Source organism: Pipistrellus hanaki (assembly GCF_964339955.1).
Source record: "Pipistrellus hanaki genome assembly, chromosome: 3".
Lineage (NCBI taxonomy): Eukaryota > Metazoa > Chordata > Mammalia > Chiroptera > Vespertilionidae > Pipistrellus > Pipistrellus hanaki.
Window position 1 is genome coordinate 74,971,380 of NC_140505.1, and position 20,876 is coordinate 74,992,255.

General features: G+C 39.3%; 1 protein-coding gene across 2 annotated transcripts in view; it reads right to left on the reverse strand.

The window, feature by feature from the left end:
• EPSTI1 (epithelial stromal interaction 1) overlaps positions 1–20,876 on the reverse strand; it is a 106,506-nt gene that overhangs the window by 26,173 nt on the left and 59,457 nt on the right. For both annotated transcript variants that reach the window (XM_084876572.1, XM_084876571.1), the window contains exons 7-8: positions 10,183–10,276; positions 1,944–2,027 (exon numbers count right to left, since the gene is read on the reverse strand). In XM_084876572.1, the coding sequence (XP_084732698.1) occupies positions 1,944–2,027; positions 10,183–10,276 (178 nt within the window). The remainder of the gene's footprint in view (positions 1–1,943; positions 2,028–10,182; positions 10,277–20,876) is intronic.

Below are 20,876 nucleotides of genomic sequence, written 5' to 3' on the forward strand. Positions count from 1 at the left end.
GTGACTTGGCAGCTGCAATTCTTGGGTGATGCATCTAAAACCAGAGTGGAGGGAGCCCAATTCCAGGGTGCATAGTAATCCAGGACCCCTCAAGGAATGTCAGAGAGCCAGATGCAGCCGGATCCCTGCAGGCCTTCCAAGAATCTGTGCACCGGGCCTCTAGTATTACTATAATGTTGCTTATTTTATTGTGCATTTCAATATGGCTTTGTCAAAATGTATTTGTGGGTTTAAAAAAAAAACAAAAAAAAAAAACATCAGGGAATTAAAAATATTTATGGCTTCTTCGTAGCTTATATAGAAGCTACATTTACAATTTACATTATTTTCTTAGCTATTTAATTACTGCCTACCATGCACAAAAGAGGTCAGTGACACAGTCATTTAAATTGTATACTGGGTGAAACCGAATGAGTAAGAGATTGATCACTATTGGAAGGAGTCAAATTATAGCAACAATAATTCGTACATAGCCGAAACCAGTTTGGCTCAGTGGTAGAGAGTCGTTATGTGGACTGAAAGGTCCCGGGTTTGATTCCGGTCAAGGGCATGTATCTTGATTGTGGGCACATCCCCAGTAGGGGGTGTGCAAGAGGCAGCTGGTCGATGTTTCTCTCATCGACGTTTCTAGCTCTCTATCTCTCTCCCTTCCTCTCTGTAAAAAATCAATAAAAATATATTTTAAAAATAATAATAATTTGTACATATAGTCTATTTCATAATGTGATTTTCACACACACTTACTATAATAAATTACTTTGTGTGGTAAAGACATAAGGATGAAAACAAATTAAACCAAATCAAGGAAATCAAAATGGGAATTCAAGTTAATTGTATAATTGAAAAAAAGGATTTGAGGGATATCCTGGAAGAAGCGATAGGATATGTCAATCACCAATACGGTAAGAATAAAAGTTGGAAAATAAAAATTATGGGGAAGGTAATGGTCTCCAACTAGCTGAATAATTTATTTTGCTTTTTTAAAGGATCTGGAATGTAGCAGCACCTTGGAGCTCACCACTGGTATTCCTCGTCCTTCTGAGCCCATGCTGAGGAGCTGCTGGCCCCATCACAGCCTATGTATCAAAGGCAGATTTGACCATAAAGTCTAAACACTGACTGTTTCAGTGACCATGCCAGAGATTTCATATTCTAATGAGGATTGCCCTTTCAGCACTCTTCTTAGTAGGCTCTGCATTCATTGTACTTACTCCTATTGCTCAAAATTTTTGGATTGCCTCACATATTTGTATATATGCGTAGAGTATCTTTATATTTTATTATATGTATATTTTAAGTGAATATTCAAGCCACCTTTATGAATGTGTATATCCACTCTGTTGTGCATTATAATATTCTCTGTGCACGATCTATAATACCATATGTATATTTTTGGTTTAAAAACTGTCAGTATTGCCCTGCCCAGTGTAGTTCAGTTGGTTGGAGTGTCGTCCCATATAGCAGAAGGTTCCGGGTTCAATTCCCAGTCAGGCCACATATCCAGGTTGTGAGTTTGATCCCTAGTTGGGGCACATTCGGATCGATCTTTCTCTCTCACTTTGATGTTGTTGTGTTGTTGTTTTTTTCTCTCACCCACCTTTCCTCTCTTGCTAAAATCATTTTTTTTTAATGTTAGTGCCATTGGTTATTTTCTGTAGATGAGTTTAAAAAGTGTTCTATAATCTCCATGAATTGCTGGTACCAATTATAGCAGACACACTGTAGACCTGTGAGATAAAGTATCCTGATAGATTTTACTAGAATTAACCACCACATCACCATACCACCACGCTCTTAAAACATCCCCCATCTCACCTTTCTGTAATGTTTGTGTTATTTTTCAGGATTTTCATGTATATAAATACATCTATTCAGAAACCCTTTGAAATGATCTATTGTCAGAAATAAATAATTAGCAATGACCAATAGGGTCTGAGGAATACCTTCTGGTGTTGTTCTTCCTTCATCTTCTGTAGCTTTTTGTTTTCTTCTTCCTTTAGAGAATCCTTATAAGCCTGACTTCTGGCCTGTTAAGATATAGGGGGAAAATTCATAGGAAAAAACATCACCACAATATATTAGTCTGCCTACCATGGATCTGGTTTTAATAACTCAACTTCTGTATTAAGCATACAGCAAACTCTTCATATAGACTTAACTATTGAATTATTTATGCATGTGTCTGAAGATGTCCCTTGGGATATATAAAAAGAATGCTAGTATAAGCACATTTTAAAATATGATATAAATGCTTGTTTAATTTGGGTTTTAAAAATATCCCCTCAAATTTGACTTTAGATGGTGGGCACACAGCGCAATACATAGATGATATATCATAGAAATCTACACTTGAAACCTATATAACTTTTTTATCCAATGTCACCCCAATAATTATAATAAAAAAATAAAATTTAAAAAGGAAGTTGCAAGAGTGAAAGGGAGATAGAAAAAGAATGCAGAAGAAAATAATTTATTTATTGGCTCAGTGGATAGAGTGTCAGGCTGCAGACTGAAGGGTCCCGGTTTTGATTCCAGTCAAGGGCATGTACCTTGGTTTCGGGCACATCCCCAATAGGGGGCATGCAAGAGGCAGCTGATCGATGACTCTCTCATTGATGTTTCTAACTCTCTATCTTTCTCCCTTCCTCTCTGTAAAAAATCAATAAAATACATTTTTTTTAAAAGAAAGAAAATATTTTTTATTTCAAAATGGCAAATTTGCTTTCTTAATAACAGTTGTGAAATTCAGCTAATAAACTCTTTAGAACACTTTTGTGAAAGTGAAGAATGCTTTCCTGTTAGAAAGTTGGGGGAGAAGAATTTGTTGCAGAAATAAAATTTAAAAATCTGTATTGCTTCTTTAAAACTGCTAATCAAGAATTGTGTTGGGCCACTTTCCCTGAAAACTGCTAATAAGGGAATGAAAAAAAGAGAAAAATTGTCCACTATGAAATGTAACTAGATCCAAAGATAAGGGGCCATTTTTTTCTTTTTTGAGCAACAGAGGTTGGGACACAGCTTTCTTGTCAAATTCTTATTCATGGCCAAAAGTAAATATTACCCCTTTACGAGACTTATAACTCATAGCTGTCTAATCTCTTTGAACTGACATTCATGTTACGATTAGATAACTTCAAAGTATCCTCTCTAGTCTATTCCCCATGACTTTCCTCAGCTCAAACTAAACTTTTATTTCTCAAAATTGCCCCATGCAAAATAAATACATATACACTGAGTGGCCACATTATTATGATCTCTGAACGCATAATAATCTGGCCATTCAGTGCTTGTGTGTGTGTGTGTGTGTATGTGTGTGTGTGTGTGTGTGTGTGTGTGTGTGTGTGTGTATTGATATATTAGAGGCCTGGTGCATGAATTCATGTCTGGGTGGGGTCTGGCCAGCCTGGCCAGGGGGAGGGGACATGGGTGGTTGGCCGGCCTGCTTGCTAGTTGAACTACTAGTCAAGGGGACAATTTGCATATTAGCTTTTTATTATATAAAATATACACTAAGTGGCCAGATTATTATGTGTTCAGAGATCATAATAATCTGGCCACTCAGGGTATACATATATACATACATCCCCTCAGAGATAGTCGACATAGCCTAATGAAAAGGCTTTGAAATAGAGGAAAGTTAGCCAAAACCGGTTTGGCTCAGTGAATAAAGAGTCAGCTTCCATTTCAGTCAAGGGCATGTACCTGGGTTGTGGGCACATCCCCCGTGGGAGGTGTGCAGGAGGCAGCTAATCAATGATTCTCTCATCGATGTTTCTAACTCTCTATCCCTCTCCTTTCCTATCTGTAAAAAAAAATCAATAAAAAATATTTTTAAAAAAGGAAATAGAGCAAAGTTAAATATTTTTCAAGAATATTTTAACCAGCTGATTAGTTAATATCAGAGACAAGCAATAGTGGCGCTGAGTTTAGAAGCACTGATATGTCTACTGCTCATTAATGGATCCTGTTAAAAAGCCTGTCAACTGGTAACTACCACATGATTTCAGAGATGCATTTCTTTCTAAGTCTTTGCATCCCCAGTCTGTACCTGAAGCATATTTCTATTTCTCAGCAGAAAAACAAGGCCTGTTAAGGAGCACAGAAGCCATAAATCTGGCTGATTTAGGACCCCCTGGGGAGCCTTAGGAGAGCCAGCACTCACAGCAGGATGTCTTTCGTCCTACTGACCCACCACGTCAGGCTTCTACACTCGGGCATAGAGACCACAGACTCTGGAATTTATGAGATAACAAGTATTCTGTCTGTTCATTGGTCATATACTTTCTCTCTCACACATTGATTTGTAGCCCAGCCTCCGTAAGGCAGAGAGGCCAGCCTGGTAAGCTAATGTGTAGGGAATTTCATTTTTCTCATAAAAGCACCAGCAGCAGCATGGCAGCAGGCTGCATATTTCAGGACTTGTTCTTTGGACTAACATCCATAAAGCTTATATAGGCTGGGCCCCCCTTTCCTCTTACTATAATTTTTCTCAAGCACTTCTTAATTCATTACCCCATTTCTGTCACTATAGAACCCATATCACATCAGATAAGAAGACATAGTTGCCAGAGAGGGATTGTATCATCTATAACACAACTAATTAGAATAGTGGAGCTCTGCATGTATTCAGCAAGCCCTTATATATGCAAACCCTGCTACATTAGACAAACATCCTGTGACTTTATCTTGTCTATCCCCTAAACACAAGGGGACTGTGATAAGACAGAAGGTGGGAGTGGTTCTCAATGACCCCTTCTTTTTGGAGAAAGCTAGGCTTCATCACAAATATTCCACAGAAAACCTAAAAGGGCTGGGGGGGAGGGGATAAGAGAGTACATCTACTCAAGAGATTAAAAGAAGGAGTAAAATTTTAGTTAAATCAGGTATTATGATTTAAGTGGGAAACCTAAATTCTGTTTGTATACCTTCCTTTTCAATTTAAGCACTTGATGCCCAGCTGGTATGGCTTAGTGGTTGAGCCTCGACAAGAGGTCACCAGTTTAATTTCCCGTCAGGGCGCATTCCCCAGGTTGCATGCTCGATCCCAGTAGGGGCACACTCAGGAGACAGCCAATGAATGATGTTCCTCTCTCATTGATATTTCTCTCTCTCTATCCCTTCCCCTTCCTCTCCCTTCAAATATCAATAAAAATATATTTAAAATAAACAAACAAACTTAAGCACTTGTTCATTTATCAGAATATGGTTCATAGTTTTGGATTCAGAAAAAAAAATGGTTAGACACATAAAGTGTCATTCAAAACTGGGAAATCGCCTGGCACCTTAACTATGAAGACTTCAAAGTTACTTGTAATCCTCATGGGGGCTTACCCAGCTGTGATCCCTAGGCAGGACAGGAAGTTTCTGTTCAAAACCAAGAGAGGAAACAGTTCTGATCACTATTTTTTTTAGTTTTAAATCATTGTATTTAGGTATTTTTTCTAACATTAAATATGAATTTAACATTATATTAAAGCTTACATTTTTGTTACTCAACTAAAATACAGTTTTAGCCAAAACCGGTTTGGCTCAGTGTTAGAGCGTCGGTCTGTGGACTGAAGGGTCCCAGGTTCGATTCTGGTCAAGGACATGTACATCGGTTGTGGGCACATCCCCGGTAGGCGGCTGGTCGATGTCTCTCTTTCATCGACTTTCCTAGCTCTCTATCTCTTTCCCTTCCTCTGTAAAAAATCAATAAAATATTTTTAAAAAATAAAATAAAATACAGTTTTACTCATCCTCTCCCAAAGCTATGCTTATGATATAGTTATTCAATAAATAATATTTAACACTCATATGTGTAAGCACTGTGGTTAAGACATAATCCCAGACCACAACTGTTTACATCCTAGTGCGGAAGTTAGACAAGAAGATCAATCATTATAGTACATCATGATAGGTATTGTGAAAGAGGAAATATAAAGAAGGACATTTAATTAAACTGGATCAAGGGCACCTTCTCAAAGTAGATGACACTAAGTTGTGTCTTAAAGAGTGAATAGAATCAGACTAACGGGGGAAGGAAATTTGAACAAATGGAGAAAAACACTGTATTGATTTTCTAGGGCTGCCCTATGATAACAAAGTGTCACAGTCTGGGTGGCTTAAACAACAGAAATTTGGTGTCTCACAGTTTTAGAGGCTGGAAGTCCAAAATCAAGGTATCTGCAAGATTGGTTCCTTCTGAGGACCATGAAGTAAGGATCTAGGCCTCTTCCTTTGGCTTGGAGATGGACATCTTCTCCCTGTGTCCTTTACATCATCTTCCCTCTGTGTCTGTCTCTGTGACCAAATCCCCCCCTTTATAAGGACACCTCTACTTTTGAATTAGAACCCACTCTCATGACCTCACTTTTACTTGATTACCACTTTAAAGGCCCATTATCCAAATTATGTCACATTCTGAGGTGCTGGAGGTTTTAAATTTAAATTTTGGGGTGAAGAGGACACAATTCAACCCATGACAAACATTAAATTCCTATTTCAAGATGGTGGAATAAAAATGTTTATGTTCCTTTCTTCTCTCAAAAATTACCCTAAAACAAGAAGAGGAAATAAAACAAACAAACTCTATCTTTGAAGACTGGGAGACAGCTGTATTCCCAAACAACAATCTATAAGAGCAAAGTAGATGGCAGAATGGTAAGTGACTGAGAGAGGAAGAGAGCAAGCCTGAAGACTCACTGGCCAGGGGATAGAGGACACACATAAGAAGCCAGTCTTCTCCATAGATCAATGTGAGGATTCAGTATCTGGATCAGTTATTGGGGAAGGCTGATGGATGATGGGAAGATGCCTATGCCTGCTCCCACCTGAAAATTCAGGTGCTAATTCTCCCAATCCTGACAGGAAATCAAAAGTGTACTCTCTACATAAACTAAGAAAGGCAGGCTTGGAACCAAGGCAGCGATAGTCAAACACCCTACTGAGAATGAAAGGATTCTGTGAAATCCAGCATACTGAGCAGTGAGCCTCTCGTGCTCTCTGCACTTTCCTCTGAGAGGCAGAAGGTGGATATTTCATCCATGAAACAGAAAGTATTATTTTTAAATAGCAATGCAGAAAAAAAGAAGCTCTTGGCAATCAAAAATATCTCCTTTCCCTTCACAAAAGACAAACCAGTAAAATATTCAGAAGATAATATATTTTTTTCTTATCTCACATGCATTTTCTTGTATCTGCTCCAAGTTTCTTAAACAGAGCTCCTAAAAATCATTATAGTTTTCTAAGTGATAAGAGCAGAATGATCATCTTTTGTTCTAATGAGGCAACTCTGGGAGGGCTCCTGGATAGAGGCTGGTCTCCAGAGAAACCAAGCCATAATTAGAAGCTTGGAATTTTCAGTCCCACCTCCCCCGTCCTCAAGAGATGGCAGAGGAGCTACTAAATTGAGGATGCCTATGCCTATGTGGGGAAGCCTCTTTAAAAATCTCAAAAGCATGGGGATTCAGGGAACTACTAGGTAGGTGAACATATCCATATACCAGGAGGGTAGCCCCACCCCAACTCCATGGGGACCAAAGCTCCTGTGCTCAGGACCCTCCCAGACCTTTCCTATGTATCTCTTATCTGTATTTGTAGTATACCCTTAATTCACAGGTAAATGTGTTACCCTGAGTTCTGCAGGCTGCAGTAGCAAATTAAGCAAGCCCAAGGAACCTCCAATGTGCAGCCATGCTGGACCAAAGTTGTGAGGAACCTGTGGACCTACTAGTTGCAACTGGCACCTGAAGTGGAGGCAGGCTTGTAGGACTGAGCCCTTAACCTGTGGGAAGTGACACTATCTCCAGGTAGGTAGTGTCACAGTTGAGTTTAATTGTAGGGCACCTAGCTGGTGTCCCAGCATTGCTTACTGTGAGAGAAAAAAAAAACCTACACATCGGGTGTCAACACACACTCTGTTGAGAGTGTTGTGGTGTGAGAGCAAATGAGACACAAGGAAGAGAAAAACTGGATTTTTTTTCCCTAACTTAATATGCCAAGAAGTGGAGGGGGGATAGTCAAAGATAAATTAGAGAAGAAAGATTTTTTTTTTACAAAAATGTTAGAAGATAAATCTAGGATGCCTAGGGTTTGAATAATAAAAATTCCATTAAGAGAAAATGAAGATAAATAAATCAAAGAAATAACACAAGAAAATCATTTAGAACTAGAAATGAGTTTCCTTCATTCTTTAAAAGGAATAAAGATGATCCTGCTCTGAGACATCACTATGAAATTGCAGAATGTCAGAAAAAAATATTACAGTATTTCCAGGGAAAGTAGGGGAAAGCCCTCTTATAAGGACTGATATCCATATGGCCTTGGATTTCCCAAGAGCTAATACTCAAGGTTAGAAGAGCAATGCCTTTAATATTCTGAAGGGAAACTATTTCCAAACTGGAATACTTACCAGAAAATTGCAAGCTAAGAATGAGGGGTGAATAAAGATAATTTCAGATATGCAAGGACCTGAATATGCATCTTCCCTTAAGAAGATACTAAATAATATGCTCTACCAAAACAAGCAAAATAAAGCAAGAATGTAGATGAGACCCAGAAATGGGGGGACCCAACATAGGAAAGCAATAGCAGTAACTCCTCACGGACCACAGGTTGGCGACAGCTGCCCCAGATGACGTTAAAGCAGTGATTCTTAACACTGGCTGCACGTTAGAAACACTTGGGGAACTTTAAGAGCCCTGAAGTCAGGGCCACGGAGCAACAGCATCTCTGAGGGTAGGACCAACACACCAATGAATTTTAAATACCCCCAGCTGATTCCAATATGCAGACAAGGCTGAGGAGTCTGTGAAAGGAAAGTTTCAGAACCAGAACTGAAGGAAGGCATTCCAATGTTCAAAGGAAACTAAGAAAATGCAACGATAAAGTGAAATTTTTAAAAAGAGAAAATGCAACTGGCTTGGCAGCGAGAATATATTTACATTGTCATAATAAGGAAACACATAAAATACTGAATAGTTATATTATGAGAATAGGGGAAATAAATTATTATGAAGACAGAAAAGTAATTAGTCATGAGATGGCAATATACACATTCATTTACAGATATATAGAGTCAAATAACAAAAGAACAGCTAGGGGAGTGTGGTGGGATGAATACCTTCCATGTCCTAATCCCTGGAAGCTGTGAATATTACCTTATATGGCAAAAGGGAATTTGCAGAAATCATGGGTCTTGAGATGAGATGAGCCTGGATGATTTAGGTGAGCCCAATATAATTACGAGGGCCCTTTAAGAGGAAAGCAAAGTCAATGAGTGCAGAGAAGGTGATGTGAGAATGGAAGCAGAGATCAGAGTGATGTAGCCACATGCTGAGGAGCCAAAGGATGGTCGTGACCAAGAGAAGCTGGAAGAGGCACAGACCAGATTCTTGGCTCTAGCCACCAGAGGAACCTGCCCTGCTGACAATGATTCATACTCATTTCTGACTTCTGATTCCAGAACTGTCACAATAAATTTGGGTTGTTTTTTAGCCACTAAAATATAGTAATTTGTTACAGCAGCAATGGAAAATTTTTTATTGAGTTATAATTGACATATAACATCATATTAGTTTCAGGTCTACAACATAATAATTCAATATTTGTATATATTGGGAAATAATCACCACAGTAAGTCTAATTAACATCCATCTGTCACCATACATTATTATAAAATATCTTCTTGTGATGTGAACTTTTAAGGTCTATTCTTTGGCAACCTTCAAATATGTGACAGAGTATTAACTACAGTCACCATGCCTCACATTAAATTTCTTAACTTATTTTATAAGCAATTGGAGCTTAATACAAAGAGTTTACAGTGTTGGAGTAAAAGTGGGCCTACAAAGGACATATAGATGTAAGTGTTGACTTTTTAAAGAACGTGACACATGGATAAAAATTAAAGTAATCAAGCTTCACTGAGTGTTTAAAGTAGTGAAAATATATGGCCATGAATACATAAGTGATTGAGACAGTGCTCCTCAACATTAATGTACACACAAGTCACCCACAGACCATGTTAAAAATGCAGTTCTGATTTAGGTCTGCAGTGGGGCTTGAGATTTGTCTATATTTCTATAAGCTCCAGGTGATGTCCAATATTCTAGTTTCACAGGTCATTCTATGCTCTTAATCTTCATTCACTAAATGCTTCTTTTGCAGTACCAGACAGCACCCTGCATGACATCCACTTACCCAGGCTGAATATTGTAGGTTATGGCAAGCAGTTTGATAGGTGCTTCTGTTTGGCAACTCTGTCTCCAGTCTGCTCAAGAACTCAGCAGTTTTGCTAGCAGAAACACAAGTCAGTGTTAGTGTCTTCATAAAAATAGAAATATCATTACTTATTGTGCCTTTGGAAACTAGCCCAGGCTTGTATTGGGTGATGCCTAAAAGTGTCATAGAGAGAACAAAAGTTTAGTTTGAATGCAGCAGGAAATCAAAACAAAATGCTATTACAAAACTGCATTTTTGAAGAACATTATTTCAAAAAGTTTAAGTCCTAAAACTGAACCCATATGAATAGGTTCTGAATCTATAATTTTATTTTTCTACTTTCTATACTTTGACATGGAAATAAATGCTCTTTCAGATTCTAAAGTATGGGGCCTTATTTTCCTATCTGCATATTTAAAGCTTGACACTCAGACTTCACTATAACATGAAACATTAATCACTCATAATATCTCATTTCACACTGGTTTTACATTAGGCCCTTCACCTTCTTTTTCCCTGGTCACTTCATTTCCATTAACTACTTTAGGATACACAGACCCTCTAATCCAGTAACTCTTAGCCATTTATGTATCATGGACCTCTTTTGGATTCTGAAATCAGAAATAGATCCTCTGTTTCCAAACACACACACACACACACACACACACACACACACACACACCCTTGCATTTGATTTGTAAGCAGAGCTTGTGCTTCTGGCCTGCATTTCTGACATGAAAGATTGGCCTAGACATGTCCTCAGAGTAAGTGAGAGGTTCCTTGACAGCATGGATATACCTGGAGAATATTATGCTCAGTGAAATAAGCTGGTCAGAGAAAAACAAATACCATCTGATTTCACTTATATGTGGAAGCTAATGAATAAATGAAACTACCAAGCAAAATAGAGACATACTCATAGACAGAACAGGCAGACAGGTCAAGGGCTGGCAGTGGGGAGATTGTTTGTGAAAGGGTTGAACAAAAAAGAAAAAAAGACAGAAAACTCCTGGATATGGACAACAGTGTGGTGATTAGGGGAGAGGGGGTTTGAGGGGTGAATGAGTGAAAGTGGAAGAGGGTATGGAGGGGATCGATGATAATGGGGTGGGGGAGGCATACAAACCATCACACTGATTTTGCCTCTCATGTACATCAAGCATAGAATTGTGTCCTGGCCCTTACTTCCATAATTGGCCCCTTCTACCTACCATTGATTTATTTCCATTCCTTTGTCCTTTCCTCCATGTTATCTATGGGATTTGTTATCCCTCTATTCCATATTCACAAACCAAATATCTCATCGAGGCCTGATTTATAGTGCACCAGATCCTTCCTGCCTGCTCCTATCTGCTTCCTTCCTTCTGGTATCCCACTGCTTTCCCCTAATATTTTAGGTCTAATGCTAAGGTCCAATTCATCAAGCACTTAGTGCATGGACATCAGAGAAAATACAAAAGGCCTGGCAGGTGAAAATCAAAACAAGGAATTAGAAATTAAACAGAGATGCCAACATCATTTCAAATAATTATTTCAGTAGAACATGTCATTTGAACAAATTCAGAAGCTTGAGCTTGGAAAGAAAGAGCTCAAAGTTCAATAATGTACATAACCCTTACAAACATAAGGCTTCAGCAGTTGAGACAAGCAGCCTTCCCATTTGTCTAGGATTGCTTATCTTGCCAAGAATAGACAAGGAGACTAATGAAGTCTCAGAGTCTGAGAGCTGCCCCAGTGTCTGGAGCTTTATGAAATCATCAGTCAAAAGTATAAAGAGAAGAGAGTTGCTAGAAGTTTGGATGAGACTTCTGAATATCCTTAGCTGAGTGCAAACCACAGGAGAAAGCAGGGGAAAAGAAACACCATGACAAGCAGGGAAGAAACATCAGATAAGGTTGACTGGCAGCCCTGCATTGTGTTCTGATGGTTGCATTTATTTGCCAATTCCAGCACAAAGATTGCTGGGTAGCTAACAACCAGCATAGCCCTTGTGCCAATGCCACTGCCCCACCTGTGCCACAGAGATTAAATCATAATGACAGGGCCACAGGACTGTCACAAAAATGTGAGAAGAAGCGTTTGGAGAATGTGGATTATTCCCAAGTAATTAACTACACAAATAAGACAAGTTCCAAGTTACCAAACTAACTGGTATTGTTCTACTATTAGTACCGCATCAGATGATTGAGTGTTGACCAATAGAAAGTGAAAGGGCATAATGTACACCACCACTTCCAGGATCAAATAATTGTAAACTTCCCACACATGCACCTCCATATATTTCTTCTCTAGTGGCTGCCCATGAAAAGAGACAACCCCAGCACAAACTTTAAAGTTATATATATATATATATATATATATATATATATATATATATATATACACACACACAGTGACAATTTAGACATTTAATGATATTAAGGATTATTGACTTTTTCTAAGTGTGAGAAGTTTTGTGATTGTGTTTTTGTGTGTGTGTGTGTGTGTGTGTGTGCATTTTTCTCAAGAAGAAAATGTAATTTTTTCTTTATTTGTTTATTGATTAAGGTATTACATATGTGTCCTTATCTCCCCATTGCTCCCCTCCAGCACTCTGTTCATGCCCTCACCCTCCTGATGTCTGTGTCCATTGGTTGTGCTTATTTGCATGCATACAAGTCCTTTGCTTGATCTCTCCCCCTTACCCCATCCTCCCCTATCTTCCCTCGGAGGTTTGACCATCTGATCATGCTTCTCCGTCTCTGGATGAAAGGGAAGAAGAAAGAAAGAAAGAAAGAAAGAAAGAAAGAAAGAAAGAAAGAAAGAAAGAAAGAAAGAAAGAAAGAAAGAAAGAAAGAAAGAAAGAAAGAAAGAAAGAAAGAAAGAAAGAAAAGAGGGAGGGAGGGAGGGAGGCAGGGAGGGAGGATGGAAGGAAGGAAGGAAGGAAGGAAGGAAGGAAGGAAGGAAGGAAGGAAGGAAGGAAGGAAGGAAGGAAGGAAGGGAGGACACATAGGAGGGAGCAGGACGGGTTGTAGGTAACTGTTGGTCAGAAATGGGTGGTTACACGATGAGGTTCATTGTACTATTCCATGAACTGTTATCATATGTTGGATTCTGACTTCCTATTCTCCTTTCCAGTCCAACCCCAGACTTATGCCATGGCCCAACCCCACAACTGGAGGAGCACTCATGTCTGAGTCATCCAATCTTCTCACAAAAACAACGGCAGGAGAGGTCTGAAGGAGGGAAATGCTGTAATGGGAGGGGTAGTCTCAGAGGCAATGTTGTGCTCAATGGCTCAGCGATTTTTGGTCCTTGAGCATGGACACTGGCCCCATGTGCTTAAGCGCTTGATCCAGCCATGCTTGTGCTTGTGTCTGATGTTGCTTGGCTAGTACTCATTCCCGTGTGCCTTGCCCCAGCTCAGCTGTGTGGTGGGGAGTCCCCAGGCACTGGGCAACCATAACAAGGTTTGGGGCTGGAGCCACCTGACATCCAGGAAAGCCCTACTGAGAGGACACAACAGAAGACTTGGGGACCTGCCCAAGAGAGCCATGTCTACCCTCGGATCACCTAAAGTCATATATTAAAGATGAGAGAGCTTATATTGGTTTTTCTGCCTGCATACCTCATCTGAAACCTATTCACTCATGTCTTAAATGAGCAAGAAAAAAATATATAGTATTCAAGCTATTATATATTTTGAGGTCTGTTGATTACAGCAACTACCCTACTCAAATAATACTACATAAAGTAATGCACACAAGAGAATAATTTCTCAATTTCAATTCCAAAAGTATATAAAACGAGGCTAAGACTTGATGAGGAAGAATAGGAAAAAATAATTCTCAAGAATTTGTCTTGTCATCTTTGCTGTTTCAGAACATCAGTGGGGAGAAGCTAAGGTGGAAAAGAGCCTATTCCCTTGTAGCTGTCCTCTTGTCTGATCTATCCCCTAGGCCAGGATATAAAATGTATCCCAATACCACTAATTGTATTACTCCCGGTTAATAGTAATATCAATCTTGAGGACAGGTGGGGTTTGGGGAAGAGAAGCTACATGTGAGAAAGTCAAGGAAGAAAAGGAACATGGCTTATTATCTTCCATAAGATAAAATGTAAAATCTGTTACTGGAGATTCATGAGAGAAAAAAATTTTGACCTTTTTGAAAGGACAAGAAATATAGAAAAGGCCACAGAGTGCGGATTGTGTCTGTGGATCATTCGACTAGCACAGAATTGCAAAAAGGACAATTCCTATAAGGCTATTTTTTATGGTTAGAAAAGAACATTAAGGTTTTAGTGTTCAAGAAGGAATAAAAAATTAACTTAGACCTTTAGGAGGATATGAGTCAGGCACCTGCCACACTCCACACCTCAGGGTTCAGCACCTTTCTCTAGCCGCTCTGTTTGTGTGGCAACTTTGCACCACGACTGGTCACATAAAAACATTCTAATAAAAATGATAAAGTTAAACAGTTGTAATGAGGAAAGCTCCCTCTCTGGAAAAAAAATCCAATTACAAACCCTGGTATTTTGTCTTGTTAGGAGTGGATGGGGCAGTTTTACCTTCTTTCATCTCCAGTGACTCAGATGTCTGCAGGGTGTGACCAGGTGATGTAAGGGAGTGAAGTGGGCCTGGAGTGCGGCACAGGAGCTCAGACTCAATGGTATATGGCAACTGCCACTCAGGTCAGTGTTGAAGAGACCAGAGAAAGAAGAGAGGATTTTAACAAACTAGAGCATGATCTTCCCTAGAAAGGGGTCATCTGCTACTGAGCTCCAGGCTGTCACTGCCGCATGGGGTCACAGCCAGCATTGCCAGATATCCTAGTTTTTGTAGGTAGAATAAAAATGCTAACAACTGTTAATGTGAAGTAGGTTGGCAATTAATTCAAAAAATTTTGAAACACTGTGGGCTAACACTGTTCTGAGAAAAAAACAAAAACAGATAACACACACACTCACACACTCACACACACACACAAACTGTGTAGGTGAAATGTGGCCCCAAAGGGCACCTGTCTGTGAACAGGTGATTTTACATTTGCATGCCCAGGCTTGTGTATTTCTTAATTACATATTCTTTATATTCTATTTTTAAAAAAGAAGAAAAAACAAGTAAGGTTGGTTTCTAGTATTAAAAAGATAGTTGCTATAGTAGTTTATGTATTTCAGCTAAGAGTATATTTCATATTTATTTTAATCATTAAAGAATATCATTTCATTTATAGTTTATAACTGCATGAAAATATTTGTTTTAATGAATGAAAAGAAATGGTGGGACACTCTAAGATGCAAAAACCCACAAAACATCCTACCTAATAAAACAGTAGTATGCAAATTAACTATCAATCTGCTCAAGCCACGCCCAGCAGCCAATCAGAGCAAGTATGCAAATTAACCCCAACCAAGATGACTGCAGCCACAGAGAGCAGTTGAGAGGCTTGGGTTTCCCCAGCAATAAAGGAACCCAAGCTTTCCACACACCCTGGCAGGCCTAGACCTCCACTTAAGTATACAAAGTTTCAATTATAGAAGCTAAATCCCAAGAAAAACTGCAGCAGCCACAGAGCTAAGGAGAACAGGATAGGGTTGCCCCTGGCAACAGAGGCATATCCTGGAGATTTTTCCACATTACTTTATAAGCTACCTTATTGATTTGACAGCTGTATAGCAATCTATAATATGGATAAAAATAATATATATAATATATTTAAGACACTCCTACTAATATTGTTTCCAAAAATATTCGGGTATGTACATCTTTATGCATATGTATGAGTAATTTTCTAGGATATCTATATAATAAAGAGGTAATATGCAAATTGGTCCTAACGGTGTTACAGTAACGACCAATTTGCATATTGACAGACCAGCAGGAGACTGCGCGCAGCAGCAGAGGGACTTGCATGAGGCTCACTTCCATACCCCTGGGGTCGAAGTCCTCTTTTTCTCCCGGTGCATGCAACCGACAAAAACCCCTGTGACACCACACCAAGGCTTTCTCCAGCCGTCCATCCATCCATTCATCTGCCTGGTCTGACTCAGGCTCACATCCTGGGTGGAACGCCTCCCCCACCCACAGGACAAGTCGGGCCCTGACCATGCCTGTGCAGGCACGCCCATCGCCTGCAGATTCCGGAGGGGAGAGGACTGAGAGCCACTCACGGCCTGGGAGCCCACATGCCCAGAGGTCAGGGAAAGGCCTCCCTCCCCAGCCCCACACTTGATTTCCATTATAGCTCCTACAGCTCATTCATACTTCCTCTTTCCTTCCTTAACTCTGTTCTCTCCTGACTCCTTTATAAAATTCTTCCCTCATTCCTTCCCTTCTTCCTCATCTTCCCCTTCCTCCCTCACTATTTTACTCTTTTTACAGGCTCACTAAAAATTCTATGCTTTAGGAGGCGGAGCTTGAAGATGGCGACCGAACAGTCGGACTTGTTCTGACTCTGGTCCCAGAACAGATAAAAGTAACATCTGAGTCGCTCAGGGAGGGTTGATTGGCAGCTGAGGGGCAGCAGAGGTTTCAAGGAAGCTAGGCAGCGATCCGCTGGACAGGATTTCCAGCCGGTGGCCAACACTGCCACAGCCGCGGCCGCGGCGGCGGCGGCGGCGGCGGCGGCAGAGGCAGCGGCGGCGGCGCTGTGACAAAGGAGTGGCTTCTCTGAGGCCTGGAAAGCCCACTGCGGAGAGGTCCATCCAGTAGCTGAGACGTCCGAGTTGGCGCTGGCGCGTGTATTCAAAGGAGTTCTTCGGTCACCCACGGAAAGGTCAGAATTTGCGGGGAAAGCCTGAGAGATCGCGGTCCCGCGGTGCCGGCAGCCACAGTAGCCGGGGAGTTCCGGCCCTGCCTCCATGCAGCGCCCGCAAAGCTGAGCCCTAAGAAGGCTGCAGCGACATCTAGTGCTGGGTTTGGCATAAGCTTCCCCAGAAGCGGGAATTTTTTTTTTTTTTTTTTTTTAAAAGCCAGGGGACACGGGACAGAGTGTTAAGAATCGCGGCTGTCCCGCCAAGGGCGGAACATCTGGACACCTCGGCGCCTGATCCCCTTCACCCCCTAGCTTCGGAATACTAGGGAAGATCAGCCTAGTTGGGCATATCCAGGGAATTTGCAGGGAGAAAGTGCCTCCCTGGAAACAAGGGATCGGAGCCAGAAGAGATAGTCTGGGAGCCAGCTGGCACCCTGCCAGCTAGAGCCATAGAGAAAGAAGGCCGGAGCAACCAAAAAGACTGGGAGGTCAAACCGGAAACACTGACACCTAAGAGCTGAATTACAAACTGCCCTTCTTTTTTTTTTTTTTTTTTTTCTCTTTTTTTTTTTTCCTTTCTTTTCTTTTGTCTTTTAATTAATCAAAAATAAATGGACACAAATATCTAAGATATAGTCTACTAAAAATTAAGGATTACCTTACAAAACTGAGGTGCAGTGGAAAGCTGGGAACTGCAAGACTGTCTGGTCCGAGAATCAGAAGTGCCAAATACATTAACTGAGGAAGTGAGTGACCAGTACTGGTCATTTTTATGCTAATTTTGTTATACTTTATTTTATTTTCATTTTTTACATCTTTTATTTAATTTTCATTTTTCATATCTTTTACTTAAGAAACAATTTTTTTTCTTTTTTCCTTACTTGATTTTACCTTTTCAATTACTACATTTTTCAATCTCTATCACTATTACTACTGCTATTTTGCAATTTTTTTAAAAAAAAATTTTTATTTATTTATTTTTTTCTTTCTTTCTTTTCTTTTTTTTCTCTCTCTAGTACCATTTTATTTTTTCTTTATTTTACATTGGGAGTAACCTTCATTCTATTTTAATCTCTACTATAGCATCATTCAACCCTATCTCAACTCAACCTTTACACTATCACTCTCTTACTAAACTTTACCCTTTAGTCTACAGTTTATCCTATCCCTTTCTGGCTTTAGTTTTTCCTCTATTCTCTCTCTATACCCCCTGCTAAAGCTCTCACTATACTTATAGACCTAAGTTCCAACCCCTGATCCAAGTGTATAAATACCAATCTCTGCACTATATTAACTAGTTAAAAAAAAAAAAAAAAAAAAAATCCATTCTCCCCTCTATCCTTTTCGCATTGTATGTGTAAAGGTTGATTATTGTGAATTTTTATGCCTTTTAGTGAAATTGTTATGCTTATTCCTGTATTCTTATTGTTGCTTTGTATTTTTTTTTAAATCCTCTGTTTTTGTTTGTTTATTTTACTTCTGTATATCATAGCCTTACTTAATAATAGTGGATATTGTAGTTTGTATTAATCTCCAAGTATTGTTACTGGCATTGGCTGGGTCCAGAGGTTTTTCTATGGCAATTTTCTCCACATATATATAGTTTGTTTCCCATTTCTCTTTTAGTTTGCTTCTTCTCTCTCTTTCTCTCTCTCTCTCTCCCTCTTCTTTTTTTCCCTGTTTTCCAACTTCATTTTGTCATTACTTTTTTCTTCTTCTTCTTTTTCTATCTCTTTATCCCTCTTTTTTTTTAATTTACTTAATTTTTTTTTTAATTTTAATTTTATTTTTTTTTAATTTTTCTTTATTTTATTTTTACCTTTATTCCTTCTCTCCTATCCCCTAAGTTGCCTTTCTCTAGTGGTCACCTTTATTAGAGGTTATTAATATTGTAAATACATTCCTGTTAAGTGCCGCTTGTGTTGTACCTGGTAGTGTTGTATTTTGTACCTCAAAATCAACGCAGGAGAAGGAATACCACATAACCAGACATCCTGAAAAGAGAGGCCATGGGGAGACAAAAACATAGTCCGCACTTGAAAGAAAAGCAGGCATCACCAGAAAAGGAAGTAAACGAGCCAGAGGTAAGCAGCCTGCCAGAGCAAGAATTCAGAGTAATGATCATAGCATGGCTAAAAAGAATGGAAGAGAAATTTGACAAAAGCCAAGAAGAAATGAGAAAGAACCATGAGGAAATGAAGGAGAGCCATGAGGAACTGAAGAAGAACCAAGAAGAAATGAAAAGTGACATCGCTACCATGAAGAACTCAATAGAAAGCATCAAGAGTAGACTAGATGAAGCAGAGGACTGCATCAGTGAGATAGAAGATAAGATGGAAAAAAATACCCAAGTAGAGCAACTTCTAGAAAAAAAGATTAAAAAGCAGGAGGAGAGCCTACGGGAGCTTTGGGACAAAACAAAACAAAATAATATTCGAATAATAGGGGTTCCAGAAGGAAAGGAAACTGAGGTAGACATGGAAAAAGTATTTCAAGAAATAATGACAGAAAACTTTCCTGAAATAGAAAAGAAAAAACCCACACAAATCCAAGATGCCCGCAGAGTCCCAAGCAAAATGAATCCCAGAAGACAGACTCCAAGGCACATTATAATTAAATTGGCAAACAACAACGACAAAGTAAGAATCTTAAAAGCAGCCAGAGAGAGACAGAAAGTTACATACAAAGGAACCCCCATCAGACTTGCAACTGATTTCTCAACAGAAACTTATCAGGCCAGAAGGGAATGGGATGAAATATACAAAGTCATGCAAAGGAAGGGTCTGAATCCAAGAATACTGTACCCAGCAAGGCTATCAATCAAAATTGAAGGGGAAATCAGGAGCTTCACAGACAAAAAAAGACTGAAGGAATTTATCTCCACCAAACCAGCAATGCAAGAAATGCTAAAGGGTCTACTGTAAAAATAAAGAAATAAGAAGTGAAGAAGGAACACGGGTATAGAATAAAAATGGCATCAAATGAGTACCTATCAATAATAACCTTAAATGTAAATGGATTAAATGCTCCAATCAAAAGACATAGGGTAACAGATTGGATAAGAAAACAAGACCCATACATCTGTTGTCTACAAGAAATCCACCTCAGAAAAAGAGATGCACACAGACTGAGGGTGAAGGGATGGAAAAAAGTTTTCCAGGCAAATGGAAATGAAAAAAAAGCTGGGGTAGCAATACTTATATCTGACAAATTAGATCTCAGAGTGAAGGACATAACAAGAGATAATGAAGGCCACTTCATAATACTAAAGGGAACAATCCAACAAGAAGAAATAACCCTGGTAAATATATATGCACCCAATTCAGGAGCAACCAAATACATTAAAAAACTGCTAGAGGACATTAAGGGAGAGATTAATAGCAATACAATCATAGTAGGAGATTTTAATACCCCACTGTCACCCTTCGACAAATCATCTAAACAAAAAATCAGCAAAGAAATATCAATCCTAAATGACTCACTAGACCAGATGGAATTAATTGACATCTTCAGGACACTCCACCCCAAAGCCACAGAATATACATTCTTCTCAAGTGCACATGGGACATTCTCAAAGATAGACCACATTTTGGGACATAGGCAAAGTCTCTTCAAATTCAAGAAGATAGAAATCATATCAAGTATCTTCTCAGACCATAATGGCATAAAACTGGAAATTAACTACAATAAAAATAATCCAAAGAAATCAAACACATGGAGACTAAACAGCTTGCTATTAAACAAGGACTGGGTTACCAGAGAAATCAAGGAAGAAATTAAAAACATCCTGGAAACAAATGACAATGAAAGCACAACAATCCAAAATCTTTGGGACACAGCAAAAGCAGTTTTGAGAGGGAAGTTCATATCCTTACAAGCCTATTGCAAAAAACTAGAAAAAATAGTAACAGATGATCTAACTCTACAACTCAAAGAGTT